This window comes from Rhamphochromis sp. 'chilingali' (assembly GCF_963969265.1).
Source record: "Rhamphochromis sp. 'chilingali' genome assembly, chromosome: 2".
Lineage (NCBI taxonomy): Eukaryota > Metazoa > Chordata > Actinopteri > Cichliformes > Cichlidae > Rhamphochromis > Rhamphochromis sp. 'chilingali'.
In genome coordinates, this window is record NC_137930.1 from 64,182,516 (window position 1) to 64,202,341 (window position 19,826).

Here is a 19,826-nt window from a genome sequence, read left to right on the forward strand (position 1 = left end):
AAGATCATCGATTAATGTTAGTTTAATAAAAGGCTGATTTTTATCTTGTTTGTGAATTCTTTCCTGTCCAAGTGCTTCTTAAATATAATCTTTTTTTAAACTATGCATTACATATTTCTACTGTGGTAATTAATGAGCTACCTGTGGGTGAAGTCCAGATTTGTAGCCACACTGTCTGGTTCGCTGCTGCAGCTAAGCAAGATTAACATTATTGATTAAACATGTTGATTTTAAGATTACAGAAAATGTAAGAACCGTCCAAAAACACATGTTTGTATTGTTATAAAAAGGAAAGAAAAGCTCACATGTATATTATCTGAAGCTGGCTACGTCTTATCATGTTTGCTTTATCAATTACATAACATTTAATTATTTGTCAGAAACACTGCTGATTAGTTTTCTGTTTCAAATGCACTCTGGGAAATTAGTATACAAAGTGATAACCCCATCCACCCACGCTCTGCAAAAAACAAAAACCCTTATTAAAAGCACTTATCGCTCGCTCACTATTTTTAGGAAGTTTTCAAAAACTTGCATAAAATTTGTGAGAGGTTTTGAGGATAAAGCAGCGTGATGCTTTACTTTCTTTAGGATTTGGTTTCACTGGTTTTAGCTGTGATTTCATCCATAGCTGTGTGAGAGAGAGGGAGATGGAAATGAAGTGAGACAATGCTTGCTATAGATCGTGCGTGTGTGTGTGTGTGTGTGTGTGTGTGTGTGTGTGGCTCATGTTCTTCAGGCTCTCAGCATGCATCTACTCCTGCGGTCCTGTATGTGGTGACAGGCTGACATCAGAGTAAAAGCCCCCTGAAGTTGTGTTGAACAGATGTCTCTCTCTGCTCTCTGTTTCCCTGATGCTGGTACCTGGCATGCTAACTTCTCTCTCTCTCTGACTCTCTCTCTTCATATGTCTGTCCTTCTGTCTCTTCCGATAAACTTCTGGTAAAGTTTGCTGCTCAAACTGGACATACTTTTCAAACTTTCTCCTTTTTTCTTTTTTTTCTTTTTTTTAAAAATGATCTCTTTTTGATATTCAGGCAGAGGTTTCTTACAGCTCTGTTAAACATCTCACTCCCTTTGTTCAATAAAAAGGCCAGGTGAAATGGAGTCTTGGTGAAGTGCCCCTGGTGTTCCACTTTGTGTACTTTAATTTGTGTGAGTGTGTGTGTTTCTGGCCTGAGTGTATCTATACTTTTTGTACAAGGCAGCGTTCCAAGTTCTGTGACGTGAGCGCAGACTCTGAGCAAGCAGGCAATCTGGGAGTTGGATTGTCTCCAGAATCGCTTTCATTTTCATTCACAGGAGAACATGTGTGCTCTTGTGCACACACACAAACACACACGCACACAAACAAACACACAGTGATAATTACAGAGAAGCCGGCGAGTGTTCAAGCAGGGTCAGTGCCCAGCTTTCTTTGTCTTAGTAATATTTTATCTTTTTGTGTATTGTCTTTTGGAGTTGGATATTTTTTTGCTTTGTTTTTTCCTGTTTGCTCATATACACAGACACGCATGCACAGAAACCACCGGAACACATGATGCAGCAGAGCAGAGCTATCCCTCTTTACAATGTGTCTCTTAGGAAAATGAGAGATGAGACAATATCTACTGATCAAAAAAAGGAGAGTAAGGTGAGGAAGAGGGGACTGATAGACGGGGTAAAGGGAATATGCGAAGCAGTGACAATGAGACACTCAATCTACAGGGGTCAAAGACCAACACAAAGAGTTTCTGCTCGATGGTTGTTAGAAATTCCCTTGTTGCTCTGTTGAGATACAAAGGTTGCTCGGGCAATGAGTTTGCGGCTGCTGATGCATTGATTTAGTGAGAAGAGTTGCTTAATTTATCCCGCTTCTTGACAGAGATGTCAACAGCTTCACCAATGGCTGCTGGCTACCAGCACTTCCTCCCACCATGAAATCTTCCATAACTCATTATGTATTCTGTTCTTCTACACGGTGCACCATCTCCAACTCTGTCTTCATCTTCAGTATCTTCAGCATCCCTTGGATGTGGAAAAATGTTAGAGTACATGATTTAGACCAAAATGATAATCACAATTAATTTGATCAGTATTGAGATCACAATTATTTCCCATGGCTATTCATTGATTTAAATAAGGAAAAATATTTTTATTACACTTTTATGCAAACAGAACACTGCTCTTAGATCTTTATAAATCTTTGCATTGAGATCAAATATAAGTAAAATCATTGTGTGAAAACATAACAGAAAATTAAACTGACAGTTAACTGCTTTCACCTTTACATTGTGCTACATTGCTGAGCAATGTTATAATTAACAGTACCTCACCTAAATGCACCTTATAAAGCAAAATATGAATACTTTCACTCTATTGTATGCATAATACAATACCTACACGATGGATGTGACTGAAGTTGGCAGGCAGCTGTGAGATCCTGCTCTACTTCCCCTGTAATGTTTTGTGTACGACACAGATATTGCCATCTTGGAAAAGATGTAAGAGGATAATGTAACTTTTTCCCATTAAGTTGACCATTTCCTGAAGGCTTCTTTACATACTGACTTTACTGGACAAATAGAATGGGATTGGTGAGATATTTAAGTGTCTCTGTGAGCTGGATGGATACTCTGATGCTTTTAAAGATGTCTGAGCTGATGCTGGACGATTCTTATCAACAACTGTTGCTCTGATTTTCTTGGCATTCATTGTACTGTTGTGGTGTGTTTTGAGGTGGTTGAATAAGTTAGTTCTGTTGCTTTGTGGTGTAGAAAACTCCACAACACTGTTTGCAAATGATTTCTTCTTGATTAACATCACTGGCCCAAATATTTCAATATTATTGGATATCTGACTTTTAATGTAGCATGATCTACCTACACTAGTCCAGGAAACCTCAAGCCAGACAGGTTGGAGAACAGCTGTGATTGGCACATTCAGGCAGGTGATGAGATGGTCATTTAGTGACCCCTTGATTTGCATTCTGTTGGTGGGGCACGCATTTTCATCATTGCATAATCATGTTCATTTATTTTTGGAGAGCCCAAATTGTGATCAAGATTAAGATTCGATTAATTGTGCAGCCATATTAGGCATTATGTAAGAAAGGATTGCTGTGAAAGCATACGGCTTAATGAGGTTTTAGTGAAAGCAATGATATACAACTGTGGATCATGGAACAGCAGCTGAAATGAAAAAGGAGAAGTAAAGTGAGAGGAAAATGAAAGTATAATTGGGTGAGAAATGGCAAAAGGAGAAGCTGTAAAACGGCAAAAAAAGTTCCTTTAAGATACAGTAATATGCAAATGACCCCGTATGACTGTGTGTGATTGTGTTCTGGATGGATGGATTATTCATAGATGCAAAAATAGAGAAAACAGGGAAATGTTCCAGATCAGATGAGTCATGTTTACTCATCCCAGTGCTTGCGCTGGTGGTAAAAATACGTGTTTGTAAACGTGTAGTTATGTGAGACATTTTGTTACCTATTGTATGTCACAACTCATATTAACTTGAGATATGATGTCATAACTGTTTTACCTGCGTATCACTGTAGAGTAGGTATATTTAAAATGTCAAATTAAAGTACAGGTTCAACCATTTTCAACCTCCAAAGCATGTAAAGAATTAAGATGATTGAAAATCACATGATTCATAGTGAATAAATGAAATGATTCAAATGATTAAAAGCTTAATTAAAGCCTATTTTTTTCTTTTTTTCTTTTTTTTAAAAATATGAGCAAAAATGTAACAGAGCTGAGAAGCCGCTCGTACTCTATATGTGTGTCTGTGTGTGATAGCCTGTGTCACTCTACTTATAGTTTTTACTCCCAGCATGGATATTTTCAGGATTCTGTATATTGTTGTCATTACAGTAATATAGTTGCTTTTTGCATGTGTTTGTGAGACACTTCTTACACACACACACACACACACACACACACACACACACACAAATCTCGTCCTGCCCTTGTTTCCATGCCTTGAGGTGTTTCTGATTGGGTCTTGCACTAATGGTGGCTTTGACACTTTGACCTTTTCTCTTGGGCAGCACTAGTTGAAAAAAGAAGGCACTACAAAGATGTCAGAAGCATTAAGAAAAAGCTGAGAGGATTCCTCTTCCCAGTATTGTTTTTTTTTTGTTTGTTTGTTTTGTTTTTTTGCACCTGCTGACTTTTTATCAGGAAAAGTGTCTGTGTGTATCAAAGTCACACACCAGGGGGTAGCCCGCTACCTCAAGTGCACAGACTGAAGCTCTATAGATCGTTCTGTCCACACACTGGTATGTAATGTGTAATAACAACATGTTGACCATAATAGTGGGGTGTATACTCACCTTGAACAGGCTATCCTGCTGTTACTTTCTTATTCCGCTGCTTGTTTATGAAAAGACTGCATGTCAGAAAAGTTAGTCATACTTTTTTTTTAAAAAAATTTTATTTCACAAACAAGGTAAACATTTGTCTGCTAGCCATCTTTGTATGACCAGTTTTACTTCAGTTGTGTGGAACAGAGTTTGCAGTTTGTGTGGGTGCCGTCACCCCCCTGCGAGCCCCAAAGTGAGAACGCAGTACCCTCATTGCCAATTAAACTCCAATCACCAAGCAAAGATGTACTGAGACATCAAATTACATCCAATATCCTCTTCCATACTCAAGCCTGTCTTTGCCAGCCACAAATTAGCTTACAAATTAAGACTCTGAAGATGGGAGAATTCGAGTTGCCAGATAACAACTGAATAACATCCTGCCGTTTTCTTGATGCGTCGTTCCAACTTGGATCCAACTTCCTCCTTTCTCTTTGTGTGTGGAGACAATCTAGTTGTGTTTTTCCTGTTTGAGCTTCGACCATCCATTTCAGTTTTAATTGAGAAGAAAGGTAGTTAATATGACGGGCTGACGAGAACTCATTCTCGGTGAAGTCTATTCCGGTTTGACCCATGTTTAATAATGAAGATGTTGCAGGGAAAACCCAAACACTTTTAATTAATGAAATAACTCAAGCTGAATTGTGGTGGCGGAAGGTTTGATTTATTGCTTCTTCTCTTTTTTCTCTTTCGAGCCCACACAATTGGCCTGGCTGCATGGCTTGTTTGCCAGCAATGTTTTTTCCCATGTTTCTTTGCATTCAGTGTGCATGTGAGTGGAAAAATACAGAAAACCACACTTGTGCTGCCAGGATGTTTTCTATGGTTACAGTGAGGTTTCGTAATATTATCCAGTCAGATATTTAATAATTCATGCTTTCATATTGGGGTTATCTAACAAACGACAGTCACACAGTGTGCAGCTCTTTGAGTAGTGTCTAGAGGCTGTGAAGCCTATCAAAGTCATAATCAAGGCATCAACTGACACTCTCCAGGAGTTAAAGGATGAGCTAACACACAAATGTTCCAAACATGGCACATGTGTAAACTGGTGAGATTTTTTTTTTTTTTGATTGGGCACCTCATTATTGTATGCAGTTATGTATTTACTAGCCTGATGTCAGACACTCGTTAGACCTAGTCTCCATCTTCAATCTGCCATTGCTTTGATTGGTTGGCTGCCATCCATCCATTGCTTTCATTCTAAAATGAAATGATTTGGTTTTCTACCTTAGACCCCCGCGGAGTCATCATTTTGCGTTTCTACCTTTAAAAGCCGGAGAGCAGTCAGTCAAATGCTGGAGTCATTCATATGTATATTAGGTCGTTACCTAGGAATTCTGGAGGGAGGGGAGTGGGGGTGAGTGATTGAGGGGGTGGGGGAGTGGAGTGTTTCAGTTTGCCATCTTAGGGAGAAATCAACACATGTCCTTTGTATGTCCTTTGTTGCTGACATTTATTGATGAAAACAGTACAAAAAACCAACCATCTGTACGCATATTTACAAATAATGATAAAAAGTGAGTGAGTACATTTCAACATTTTCAGCAATCACTCACAATCCTGGCACTGCCACGGTATCTGTCGTCTGCATTTACCACATGTGTACCTGTAGCAGTGAACACATCGCACAGTGGCCTGATTTTTTTTTTGCATCTGTGTTTGACCTGACACGTGGCCATTTTTCCAGGGCTCGGTGTGGAGGGTTGTGTCCGAAGCAACTGATCTTTTCTTGCCTTCTTCGCAGCTACATGAGAGCGAGCCAACTCCCTTGCAAGCTCCACCAAGAAGTCCACCCGTCTTTCCTTCGTCCCGGTGCATGCTTGATACAGCACATGTGCATTCAGTGCTGCCATGTCAATCATGTTATAAAACACGGCGACTGGCCAGCGCCGTGTTCCTTTGCGGACAGTGTACTCCCGAACCATCTGGTCCATCACATCCACGCCACACTTTGTTTTGTTTACCGATGGAACCCTGCCCTGTAAATGACTGCTGGTCAGCAAACCTGGGAAACCCACAGATAATTGGAACTATGGCACGAAACCGCTTCCAAGACATCATGCAACACCTACGCTTTGATGACAAGTCCACCCGCAGTGATCGAGCAAAGACTGATAAGTTCGCTGCAATTTCCAGTGTGTGGGGATCATTTGTCACCAACTGCATCACGTGCTACAACCCTGGTCTACATATCACCGTTGATGAACAGCTTTTCCCATCAAAGACTCGGTGCTGTTTCCTGCAGTATATTGCAAGTAAACCGGACAAGTTTGGGATCAAGTTTTGGGTGGCCTGCGACCTAAAATCCAAGTACATTTGCAATGTCTTCCCATATCTTGGCAAGGACCCCAATCGTCCCACTGGGGAGAGACTTTCTGAAAATGTAGTAATGAGGCTGATGGAACCATTCCTAGACAAGAGCAGAAATGTTACCACGGACAATTTCTTCACATCGCTTTCACTTGCGCAAAAACTTCTTGGACGGAAAACCACCATCCTCGGCACAGTCAACAAGATTCGCAGGGAAATTCCTTAATCCACTAGACAGACAGATCGCAATGAATTCACCACTCAGGTATGTTGCAGGTCTTTTGTGGTTCTATGTTTATGTGTTTCATTGTGTGTAAAAGGGCTATGGAAATAACAATTTATCTTATTTCTTAGGTGTTTTCAACCTCTGCTGCCACGCTGACGGCGTATGCGGCCAAACGGAAGAAGACAGTCTATATTCTTAGCAGCATGCACAGCGTGGTTCAGACTGATAACACCACCAAAAGGAAGCCAAACACTGTCACCCTTTACAACAAAACAAAGTGTGGCGTGGATGTGATGGACCAGATGGTTCGGGAGTACACTGTCCGCAAAGGAACACGGCGCTGGCCAGTCGCCGTGTTTTATAACATGATTGACATGGCAGCACTGAATGCACATGTGCTGTATCAAGCATGCACCGGGACGAAGGAAAGACGGGTGGACTTCCTGGTGGAGCTTGCAAGGGAGTTGGCTCGCTCTCATGTAGCTGCGAAGAAGGCAAGAAAAGATCAGTTGCTTCGGACACAACCCTCCACACCGAGCCCTGGAAAAAGGGCCACGTGTCAGGTCAAACACAGATGCAAAAAAAATCAGGCCACTGTGCGATGTGTTCACTGCTACAGGTACACATGTGGTAAATGCAGACGACAGATACCGTGGCAGTGCCAGGATTGTGAGTGATTGCTGAAAATGTTGAAATGTACTCACTCACTTTTTATCATTATTTGTAAATATGCGTACAAATGGTTGGTTTTTTGTACTGTTTTCATCAATAAATGTCAGCAACAAAGGACATACAAAGGACATGTGTTGATTTCTCCCTAAGATGGCAAACTGAAACACTCCACTCCCAAACCCCCTCAATCACTCACCCCCACTCCCCTCCCTCCAGAATTCCTAGGTAACGACCTAATATACATATGAATGACTCCAGCATTTGACTGACTGCTCTCCGGCTTTTAAAGGTAGAAACGCAAAATGATGACTCCGCGGGGGTCTAAGGTAGAAAACCAAAATGACTGCTCTCCGGGGGTCTAAGTGTTAAAGGTAGAACGGTAGAAGCCTGGAAATCCCAGTGCTAGGTTCTGGGGTGCAAGTTTGGCCTGGTGCATACCCAGGCCTACATCTTGACTTTGCTCTTGACTTTTAAGACAGGGTTTTAAGAATAGAGTGAATTGAAAACACTTCATTAAGTTCCCCAGCACTGACGACCAGCTTGACAACAGCTTGACATCAGGGAGAGTCCCCCCACAACAATGATTGGCTAGTAGTTGATCCTCCTGTAGTTTCCCCTGTTTCGACTGGTTTTTCATTCGAGAAAGTGCTGTTTCATGATGAATCAGTCGACGCATGGGGTGGACGTAACCAAAGGTCTGGATCCAAACACTGTAACACTGTAGACGAGTGTGTGTGGGTGTACATGTGTATGTACATGTGCATGTGCACATGTTTGTCCTGTCTGCTGCAGTTGCTGCATTTAGGTCTGGTGTGGCTAATTAAAAGAATCCTTGCATTATTCATGAGGCTGTAATTATACATTCCTTTTGCTGATCCCCAGTCAGACATTAAAAATAGATCTGAGTCTCTCTGCACCGCCCTCCTAGGCCCCACTTTCTCTGTGTTTTGACTGTCTCTCCACGCATCTCTCGATTTAGCTATCCTTATCAGTATTTCTCAGTCTCCCTGTCACTGTCCTCATTGTCACAGCCTTTTTTTGTATTTGTTCTTTCTATTTATCCTCTCATCTCCTCTGCAGTGTCTTCATTCATGCTTGCGCTGATGTCCCCGTTCAGGATTCAGGCAGAACATTCCTCTGACAGTGTCACTCTCGCTTGGCTCTGTAGCCTGACCTCCAGTCACATCAGTCCAGAATTCTGACTCAAATATTTTGAATCCCCAATGACATGTCCACAGCGAGATTCAAAAGAGAAAAGATATCACTGCCTGTGATCAGCTTAATGGGGAGACAGCCTCCTGAACAATGGACAAAATCATTGCCAAAAAGTTTGGCCTGACTTTTTATTGTATCTATTTGATCTAACAAAAACAGCTGTAGCAGAATTCAGTGTTTCATATGGAAGTGTAACATGAACCCTTTACAAATACCATAGCAAAGGGCTGAGCAATTAGTTTTCTAAAGGAGTCACATGAGAAACTGGGACTGTTGTGGAGGGCCGAAACAACAAGCTGAACTCATTTCTGCTTAAATCTCATTATGTGGTCCTGCACAACATTCCCAGTTTCTTTTGTGGCTCTTTGGGAAAATTCTTTACCCACCTTAGTTTGTGGAAATGTGGGGAAATGTGTAAAGTGCACAACATGTCTAAGCCATAAACCAGGAACCCCCTTTCTGGAGTCAAATATTCATAAGGCAGAATGCACCTACCTCAATGACAATGAAGCTTATTTGCCTTGTAGGCAGAAGCAACGGTGTGAAGTTTGCATCTTCCACCAAGCAAGTGATGAGCTTTTCCATTCCTATATTTACATTCTGATAAGGCTAATGTGTAAAGAGTGGGGATTTTGCAAGATATGCCAATCAGAAAGACTAACCAACTAAATGGATTGTTCTTACTGCCCTTGGGCGACGCTCACAATTGTTCTCTTACTTGTATCAGAATGTGTAAAATAGATTACCACCTTGAAGTCATCTACAACTTCCATCACCTCGCTACATTTCATTCTGTGATTGTTGGGGCAATGTTATGCAAATCACAGTTGTATACATGAAATTGGGTTTTCACAGCTTTGGTACCTCCCTCGCTCTACAAACAAACATGCTTGCTTTCTGAAATACTCGACCTACACCTGTGAACACATAGAGAAAACAAATATTATGAAGAATACAAAGTGTGACTTTGTGTGTGTGCATGTAATTTGTGTTTAATAATGTAATTTTAGTTGTATGAAAATGTTTCAAGGTATCAAAGGTAAACTGAGACCACTTTGTCTGGAGGCTATTAGTATGGAGTATTAATAAAATACTAAGTTGGGAGTTAACTTATATTGGCGCTGCTGAGGAAATGTCTTATTATACACAGGCCAAATAAACAGTTTCTGTATTCATGCGTCAGTGTGCCTCCCTTCTCGCTCCATCACTCCAGGGCTAAACTGCTCTTCCTGCTTTTGAAGCTGTTCTGTTGGTCTGGGCCGCTGGTGTTACTGATGTTGTTGCTGTTGCTTTGGTTGGTAGGGCTTAGAGGGTTGCAGGGGAATTCAGGCTGGGTAGACTAACGTCACGGCTGACTGAAAATGCAAAAGGAGTGAAAGAAAAGGCGGAGGAATGGAGAAGATACAGATTTAGTGAATGGGGAGAGGCGAGAAATGATGTGTGTGAGAAGCAGAGAGAGGGAGAGAAACTGAATTCATTGAGTAGCGAAGTGAAAATTGTTTGATCGTCAACATTCCTCCTCCCGCACAATATGACTCAACAGCTTTGTGCTGGTGTATACTTTTTCCTTTTCTTTCTTTTTGTACATAGGTAAGATGATGAATAGAAACGTGGAGATAAATAAGTCAGAAAACAATGAGGGGTGAAGAAGAATGAGGGGAAAATGGCAGGGAAAAAGCAAAGAAAAGGATGTGGAGTAACTGTATAAGCAGAGAGAAAAAGCAGAAACTTATTGGAATAGAAAGCTGGGCCAGGCCAAAAGGTAAATCTTTAAACCAGGTCGGGTGTTTTCTTCTCTGCAAATATGACTTCTCACAAATAGCATTGCATAGCATGATGAGTATAGATACATAGTTGGCACATAGTAATATTCTGTGGGAGGGATTCACTGCCTTTCCTTTCTATAAATGCAAGCAAACAATGTGGTGACATTATTTTAATAATAATAATAATGATATGTCTGTGAAGGTTCTTAGTTCTCAATAATAATGATAATATTTCTGTATCTGTCACTTTGTCACACCCAAGAATATACAATGAAAATGTGTGCTTGTTGAAGCCACCACCGACTGATGTTTGACATTGCAGACGTTCAGTGTAGTGATATTTATTCAGCAAAGAAGACTGAAGACGGCATAATTTAGTCTATCTTTGTGCTGGAAAGTCAAAAAAGGTACAAAGGTGTGAAGATGTGGGCGTGAAAGTGTCTTTTACCCTTTGCCCTCGTGGAGGGAATTCCCACACCCTGCTGCAAGGGCTTTCCACATGGTCAGAAAAGGCTCTAGGAAGCCCTAGTACCACATTGTGTTTCCTTTCAAACACTGATCCTAGGGCAGGGCTGTGGCCCTGATGTAGAGCAGTCAGGGTTAGAGAGCAGAAGTGGAAAGAGGCTCACAGATCTGTGCCTAAGGGCAATGAGCTTCTCACAGCCAGCGCCTCAGGGAGAGAAAGCTAAGCCAGCATAAGCTACTACCATCTGCCTGCATTGGTTTAGCACTTCTGAAAGATCAAGATTTGAAAGTGAGAGAGGTGTGCTAGTGGGAACATCTCTTTTTCATCTTTTGCTCTCCTTGCCTTGTAGTTGCTTCCAGATGGAAATTAATCCAGTAATGATCTTTAACTGCTTGGTTGCCAGGGCTGTGAGGAGGATAAAGCAGAAAACACTGACTCTGTGTGTGGCTCTTGTTACCTGTGTGCAGTTAGCAGGTGGAGATCATAAAGCTCTTCTTCTTCTAGGCTCAGGAGAGTACAGGGTGTTCATGTACGCTCTCTCCCTCCTTTGTTTCCTACTTTTGTCGTTGATTGATAGCATTGGAAATCAGCTTCACAGTCAGGGTCCCACTCCTCTCCTATCTGCTCTTCCCCAGATATCCACTTATGAATCAGCCACTGATCAGACTACTTTGAAAGTTGGAGCGCTCTCACAAGTTAACACCGAAGAAGCGAGTTTCTCTCCTCATGTGTTGGGGGTTTCCCATCTTTGCCAGGTTAAACAACTTGAAGCGAAGGGAGAAAAAGGCAAACATGCCAACAAGGACCTATTGGGAAAACCTGAGGGTAAAAAAAAATAATAATAATGGGGGTGGGGTCAGATAAACTGACTCTGTCAGTTCCAGTCTTTCAGCTTGATTCTGGTACGTATTCAGTTAAGGCTGGACCCTAAGCCAAGTTTTGACTCCCCATGTTGTTTATATACCACTACAGCATGTCATTAACATTTTTTGTTTTTTCCTTTCCTTTAGTTTGTATTTTGTCTGGTCTTGCTATGCTATGCTCAGGGCACCTCCCTGAGCCTGGTTCTGCTGGAGGTTTCTTCCTGTTAACAGGGGTTTTTCCTTCCCACTGTTGCAAACTGTTTGCTCATAGGGGGCAGTTTGATTGTTGGAGTTTTCTCCAGTATCCTATGGGGTCTTTAGCTTCCAGTGTAAAGTGTCTATAGACAACTGACGTTGTGATTTGGTGCTTTATAAAAATCAGAATTGAACTGTTCTGAAATCATTAACAATATCTAACAGTATCAAATAGAGACGAGCTAAAGTTTGTCAGGGAAATGTGTTGCACACATAAATTGTTGCGTGGGCTGAATGTATGTGTCAAATTGGTAAAAACATTGTTTCTTCAGGCCAGCAGTCTCATGTCAATTAGATCATTTCCAGAAAAGTTGCTTAATTCAAAATGTTCCAACTACATGCCGTCATAATGAATACACTCTAGGACCCATTAGAGAGATTTCTTAGGACAGCAAGTTCAGCAGCTTGAAACAGTGACTTGTGAAGTTAGACCAGAGGTTCATTACCAAATCAGAGCTGACACATGGCTCAGTGATATAGAGAAGCAGATGCACTGCCAGATTTTTATTTTTTTTTAAGTTTTTGAAAAGTAGCTGATTAGAGGGATTTTCACAACTGTGCACATTCTGCGGTTAATTAAGTTGTCCCATTGGCGATAAAGAGGTGCTGTACAGCGGATGCTCTATGTGCATGTTCTTTGCTTTTTGCGACCTATTGCTTGCTTCGTGCTTTTTCATTTAAACCTTTTCTTTCAACCCTTGTTTACACCTTTTGTCTAGCTCACTCAGCACAGTTTGCTCAGCTTTTATTTTAAAACTAATATTTCTCAGCCGAGATTTGTGACATCAAGCAAGCTTCCAGCACAGTGCACTTAAACAATGCTCAACTCATGATGCTCACCGAGCAATTGGCCAAAGTTATCACTCTGCGTCTTCCTCCAGCAGTCCCTCCACATTAGGCCATTAATCACAAGGGTGCATGAAAAATAAAGATTGTGTAGCTGGGGTACAGGCTAGAGTGGGGTGGGGAGGGGGTCAGTCAAGTGGTCTCTTCTGCCCACGAGTCCCTGGTCAGTGCCATTATTCTTCTATTGTTGTGAAGGCAAGAGTTTTGATGCTATTGATTTGGGAGGAGGGCAAAGGAGAGGAGACATCAATATACTTGCTGATGCAGTGGCATCGCAACCTTCACTGCACAGCCTGCTTTTGTCCGTATATTGCAGGTGTCAGTGAAAAACACGCGCGTGTCTTGTTTGGTTCATAAACCACTCATATGTGATACTAAATCACAATACAGTTCTTCTGTAGCGAGAATCTAAAGAATGCTACACATCAGCTTCAAACTTGCACAGATACTTGCTTCACATGCGCACACAGAGCCATGCGCTGGCAAATGGACCCCTCATGTGGACCAAACCTTTGTGCTTTCAGCTGAAGCCTTACATTTGAACCTATGTTCAAAGACAGCCTACCTACTCAGCACACCACGAGCCAGACAAAGTCCTGGTGTCTTCCTCTTCCCTCGCTTGCCACTCCAGCTTTCATTTTTTTTCTGTTTGTCCAAGGGTGCTGTTATAGACAGGTGAAAGGGGCACTGGCAGTAGGTGAGCTCTTAAATTACAGCACACTCGAGAGCAGAGGAGGGGAGTTTATTTTGGGTCATGGAGAAATTGAAGTTAGCTATCGCAGCATACTTGAAATAAGAGAATCATAGTGCAGTTATTTTGAGGATTTTTTCTTAAATGTGTTTGATGTTGGGAGAAGGATGTTGGGGTCATGTATGGGACGTACCATAATATCATCAGCTTTGTCATAGATGTAAGAGCCAGGGAATTTATTTTGAAGGTACAAAATTGCAGAGAGATCTCAACCACTGGCCACCAGTCTACAGCTTGTCCTGTGAACAAAAGCCAATTCACTGACAGAAATCCAAAAGAAAAGAACAGAAATGCTTTACTTATTGCATTTGTTGTCTGGTGTGTTGTGGTAGGATTGACAACTTCTTCAGGGTTTCTTACTTTGCTCTGTGTTGTAGTTTGGCAAATATGACTTTGAGTTTATAGGGCACACTTTGACATTATGTCCAAATGTTGTTTACTTGGCAAATGTTTTTTTTTTTTTTTTTTTGGAATGTCTGAAAGTAAGACCCACACATAATGACATGCTTTAGCTTGTTTTAAGCTCTCTGTGCCTCATTTTCATATAAAATACAAGCCGTGCTACCAGCCTAGCTTCAGGGATAGCAGTGATTTACATCATTTTGATTCTGACACATTTCAACAACCTTTTGTGCAGACATGGACAAGTTGACATTTCTGGCCTTTAGAAATATCCTGACAACGACTGGATGGATTGCTGTAAAGTTTAGTACAACAATTCATGTTCAGCTGAGTATTTAATTGACACATTTGGCATTGTTCAGAAAGGACAATCTGACTTTTGTCTGTTGTTGGCTTTAGCTAGTAATTTGAGCATTAGTTTTATTCGCTTCTTGTTGTGAGTCATAATTTTGAGATATTTTGCATAAGAGGGGCTAATGTCTTGTGTCTTATGTACTGAACTTCCTTGTAACAGTTCATTTCAATCCATAAGCAAAGTGGTTGTAAAATCATAATGTGTTGTCTTCTCATTGCACATTTTCTCTTGCTAATGTGCCCCCTGCTCAAGAAAACAAAGGCATTGGAGGAAGATGGATAGTGAGGCGAATAATCCAGTTAGCTTTTCATGTGTTTGCAGGCAGATATTTTCTCTTTAATGTGTTTATCATGACTTATGAGCTTCTCTATAGCAGTCATTAACATATGATTACCATCACAAGTCTAATGGGTTTGTCTGTTGTTCCCCCTTCTGCTCAACTGCCTCATCCCCTTTCCAAAATGTTTTCTTTCTAAATCTTTTATCTTCCTCTTTTTAACATTTGCTTCCTATCTCTCTGTCATTCTCTATCTCTCACACCTCCTTTCCATGTGTTTCCACTTTCGGCCCCTGCGGCCTCTCAACTTCCCAAGATAGAGGCTCACACACTCCCCATTATTGCTTAATTATCTGTGGCCTGTCATTTGAATAATGTTGTGTCCTTTACTTTCAATCTATTTAAATTTTTTGGTTTCATCTTTCACTTGATCTTTATTCACTTTTTCACTCCTCCTTCACTATATCCCACAATTGGCCCTCCCCCTACCGTCATCTCTGTAGCGTTCAAGGCATTTCTGTGGCATCGGAATACTTCTGCTTCTCTGTTTTTCAACACCTCCTCAAAGCTCATTGACTCTCCTCTTCTATTGGGTTATACAGAAATAAATCTATGAGAAAGACATAGCTGAGGATCCTAAAAGCCCACATTGGTCTGCTTCACACCAGCAAACCCTTTCTGTAGGATATTACTCTATTCTTTAATCTTTCATTGACTGAAAATTATGACTCCATCCATTAAAAAAAACAAGAAAACTGTACTTGATTGTATTTTGGCCATTATTAACTTCAAGGATGTTTTACTGTACACCTCCGGACCACTGTCGTTATTCTTGCTATTTTTAGATTGCTCCCTGGAAGTTCCATTCACACCACTTGCTTTCGTGCAGCTGCAGCAGCAGGTTTAATCTTCTGCTCTGTGTCAAATCAGCAATCCTTTCACTTGAATTTCAGTTTGAAGAAGAAGATGCAGTCACAGGAAGCTGACACTTGCAAGTAGGGCAAGGAATCTGTCACTGTAGGGCTCCCATGCTGACTGTGATCCTGGGGAATTAATTTATAGTGCACAATGTTGGGGAAAAAAGACAAGCATGCTCCTTACTGTGCTTCTCACCTGATGTGATGTGAGCCACATTTGGGCTTCCACCGAACTGCTGTCTTCAGTAATGATCATTAATGTGAATGTTGAGTCAGTTTGACACAGACGTTGATGTTTGCTGTCTGTGCAAGTCCGAAGTTCTCTGGTGAAACTGAGTTTTCATCAGGAAGGTATTTCTAGGGAAAATCTAAATGTATGTGGAGGCACCGAAAGAGGTCCTCAAAGTTTAAAGAGGCTAAATTAAATCAGGTTCAATTTTGCTTTTCAGCTGTTAAATTGCTGAAGTCTTTTTTTTTTTCTAGATATAGTTTCTAGATATAGTTTGCAGTTTATATCTGCCAAATCATGAGAAATTTCCATGAAAGAGAACCAAAATTTGTTTTTTGGGGTGTTTTGTTTTTCTTGTTTTCTTTTCAAACATCTTTCTAATAAAAATGCAGCTCAAATGAAAATGTATTGGTGCTGTTGTCATGGCTTCCCTGTATCAAATGCACTCATCACTTTGTTCCACTGTAACTACACTCATTGTTGTTGTATCCCTGTCGGTTTTCTACACTTAAGTGAGGACACCTGGGGACATTTAGTAAGGCAAAGCAGAAGATGCTTTTTGGGTTGTGAGAAATCACAGGAATTATATGAGTTTTGACAGAGTCTTCGTGTGGGAGTCCCTATACAACTGACTGGCACACTCAGATTTCTACCCATGAATCAGTGTGTTTGTCTTGTGAAGAAAATGGTAATGTTTTCTGCTGTGTTTTTGAAATATGCCACTCTACTTTCAGTTTCTCACTACAGCTCTGTGCAGTTTTTCTTCATTCATGTCATTTTGGATGCTGGTTGATAATTAGTTTTTTATCCTGTAATTCTTTTTTTATAATCCTATTGTTTGTACCATTTTAGATGAATTAACATTACTGCATTACAGTGGTTTAATACATTATCGGAATCAATAGAGCAAATGGCCTGCTCACTTACTGCCTTTATGACTCAAATAAACCCCAGAGGGCAGTTAATTTAAGGCTCTGTGTACACTTCACAAGTCATTACAAGCATTAGCAACATTTGGTCCTTAGCTGCTTTATATTATTCTTGTCAATGCACTTGACAAGAGAATTTTTTTTTAAGTGTGTTTTTTAAGAATCACAGCCCATTTTAGGACTTTTCCTAATGTTTTCAGTGGAAATTCATATTCAGCAGAGTGTCTGAACTAATGAAATGTGTATTTCCTTTTTTTCCAGGGTTGGTCAAACTTGGAGTCCACTGTGTAACATGCCAGAAAGTCGCCATTAAGATTGTGAACCGTGAGAAACTCAGCGAGTCAGTACTAATGAAGGTATGTTTGCGGCTCTTAGTCTTCGGACTTTCTGATGAGGATGGTTAGTGCAAATGAAAAAATAATTTCGTTTTCTGTATTGTTTTTGCCTTACTATCTTACCGTAAACTTTATTATTTGTCATGTTCCCACAGTTGATGGATGGATAGTATACTAAGCTAGTGGACTTCCTCAGCAGAACCAAGGTTTCAAAAAAAATCAACAGCTGATCTTGCAAAAATTCTTAAATATTAGCAGTTTATATCACAGAGTGGAATCACATGCTGAGGTAGTGACGCATTTCAGACTCAAAGAGTCAGCTGCTTAGCTCCCCCATCAAGCAAGAGTCAGAGCTTCTAATGCACAACAGCAAAGCGGCTTTCTGTGACTATAATTAGTATGCTTTTACTAGTAAGTCTGCATTGTTTCTTTTTAAGGCATACAGTAGGATAGAATTTTTTTTTTATTTTTTTTGTCATTGCATCATAGGACTCCTGCTGGGAAGTTCCATTCAGTGCAACATTGTCCCTTGTTTTGATGGAATAGTTGTAAAGAAACTAAAGAGAAGAAGAAGAGCGAGGGCAACTCAGAGACACTACAACCTGAAAATGGTAGTTATAGGATACACGCAGAGACAAGTGCTTGCTGTAATTGTTGGCTTATGAGCTGGAAAGCAGGAGGAGAATGGGTCTGCTCACAGTAAAGGTTATCTGAAAATGGAAAATCCCTCAGTTTTGGATCGCTTCACGTGGCATCATTATTCAACTACAGATGAAAAATTCTCTGTCCTTGGATATTGTTATTTGATAAACGGTCTGTATTTATTAGCTTCTTGCTGTGTCAGAGTCTGTTTTGCTCTTTGCTTGCTGCTGATTTGCTCTTGAAGTCTCTCTCTGTTCTGCCTCTTATCCCATTCAACATGCAGTCTTAATGTTCTCATGAAAGACAGGCAGGTCATTTCTGTGAGAGCTTCAGCTCTGACAGACGTATTGTAGCAGAAGTAGAGGAACTATTGTAACACATGTCGGTGAGCTAGGTGACATCTTGCTGTCCTGCAAAGGAAAATGAGGGTAACAGATGCCAAATACTGACAGGTTTCCAACAGGACCGAGTCTTTTGCTGAAGCTGCAATTCAGAGCCAATTACTAACCTCAGCCATTGTCAGTCTTGTCTCAGCTGTGTGTGTGTGTGTGTGTGTGTGTGTGTGTGTGTGTGTGTGTGTGTGTGTGTGTGTGTGTGTGTGTGTGTGTGTGTGTGTGTGTGTGTAACAGCAGGTGTAGTGTATGTGCCAGTGAGAACTGAATTACGTCGGGGAGAATATGTCTCTACAAAAATTCAAATTTATCAGCATTATTCTACATGTATAAAAAGAGATTCTAGGTTTTTTCCACTCATGCTGCAAGTCAGTATTTTTGGATCACATGCTAAAATGTCAGTGTGTTTGTGTCTACCTGTGCCTGTTGTTGCTAACCTGTAACACCGTTTACATGGAAATGGTGTGTGAGATTGTGTGCTGTTGCTTTGTCAGAGCCATCCCATATGGAAAAGCAATAGTAAAAACTTATATGATTTACTCATGAAAGTGGCCACTTTCTCATTACTTTCATATATTGTTTTAGTAAGTATCCAAAACATACAAGTTTTATTTATATAATTTTTCAAGGGATCTTATATCAGTTTTCACTCTTATCTGCTTTTCATACAAGTTTCACACAAGACAGATACAAACTTTATAAGATTTATATATATCTTTTCCATATGGGATGTAACTCAAGTACAACTCAGCCGTTCTCACAGTCTGGAAATCTAATGGCATGACTCATTACCAAACTTACATGTTACAAGTTACAAATTTCCTGCTAGTTTTGGAACACATTATGCTTATTTTAATGCTTGAGGAGGTATAGTTGAAGGCAGTCTGGTAGCAGTTATGGACTCCTCGTCGACCTGGAGAGAGTGTTTGTTTGGCAGGAGGTTCAGGCTGCTGAGGTCCCGAACAAATAGACTCAAGGACAGCTTTTACAACAGGGCAATAGCCCTGATCAATGCAAATAGCTGACCTGACTGGCTACCTACCTGGACTTTTTTTGGGGGGGGTTAACAACAGTAAAAACAGTAATAATAATAGTATTTATATTTATAACAAGGTGCAATAATAATTAATGTGCAATAATAACAGTGTGCAAGACAAATACACTTATTCTTCTTTTTTATTACTAAGTTATTATACTGTGTTGTGTTGTTTGTGTTGCGTTGTGATGTGTCGTATCGTGTCGTGTTGTGTTACATGTAGTGCCGACGTAGGACAGTTTTCCAATTTCATTGTACTATTGTACTATGTATGACTGTGCAATGACAATAAAGAGTTATCTTATCTTGTTGTCTGATGGCGGCGGTGTCAAAAAAAACGTGGTACAACCAGTGCGTGAGCTATCATCATCATCCAATCAGCATTTGATCAGCACATAAGTAACCCCATAGGTGGGATATTGGGTGACTACACAGCAGCACGCTCGCTGTGGGTGAAAACCTCTCTCTGTTTGCTGTCCAAATAGTAATGAATACACAGATGGACACATTTGCGGGACCACAAATTACACCTAACACTGATCTCACAAATTAGATTACAAATTCATTCTCATGTTTTGGGGCTTCCTA

The 19,826-nt window shown here is 40.6% G+C and overlaps 1 protein-coding gene across 7 annotated transcripts in view; it reads left to right on the forward strand.

Annotated features, from left to right (window-relative positions):
• brsk2a (BR serine/threonine kinase 2a) overlaps positions 1 to 19,826 on the forward strand; it is a gene marked incomplete at its 3' end in the record, with an annotated part of 207,061 nt that overhangs the window by 109,370 nt on the left and 77,865 nt on the right. For all 7 annotated transcript variants that reach the window (XM_080875716.1, XM_080875715.1, XM_080875720.1 and 4 more), the window contains one exon: positions 17,095 to 17,189. In XM_080875716.1, coding sequence (XP_080731842.1) covers positions 17,095 to 17,189 — 95 coding nt within the window. The remainder of the gene's footprint in view (positions 1 to 17,094; positions 17,190 to 19,826) is intronic.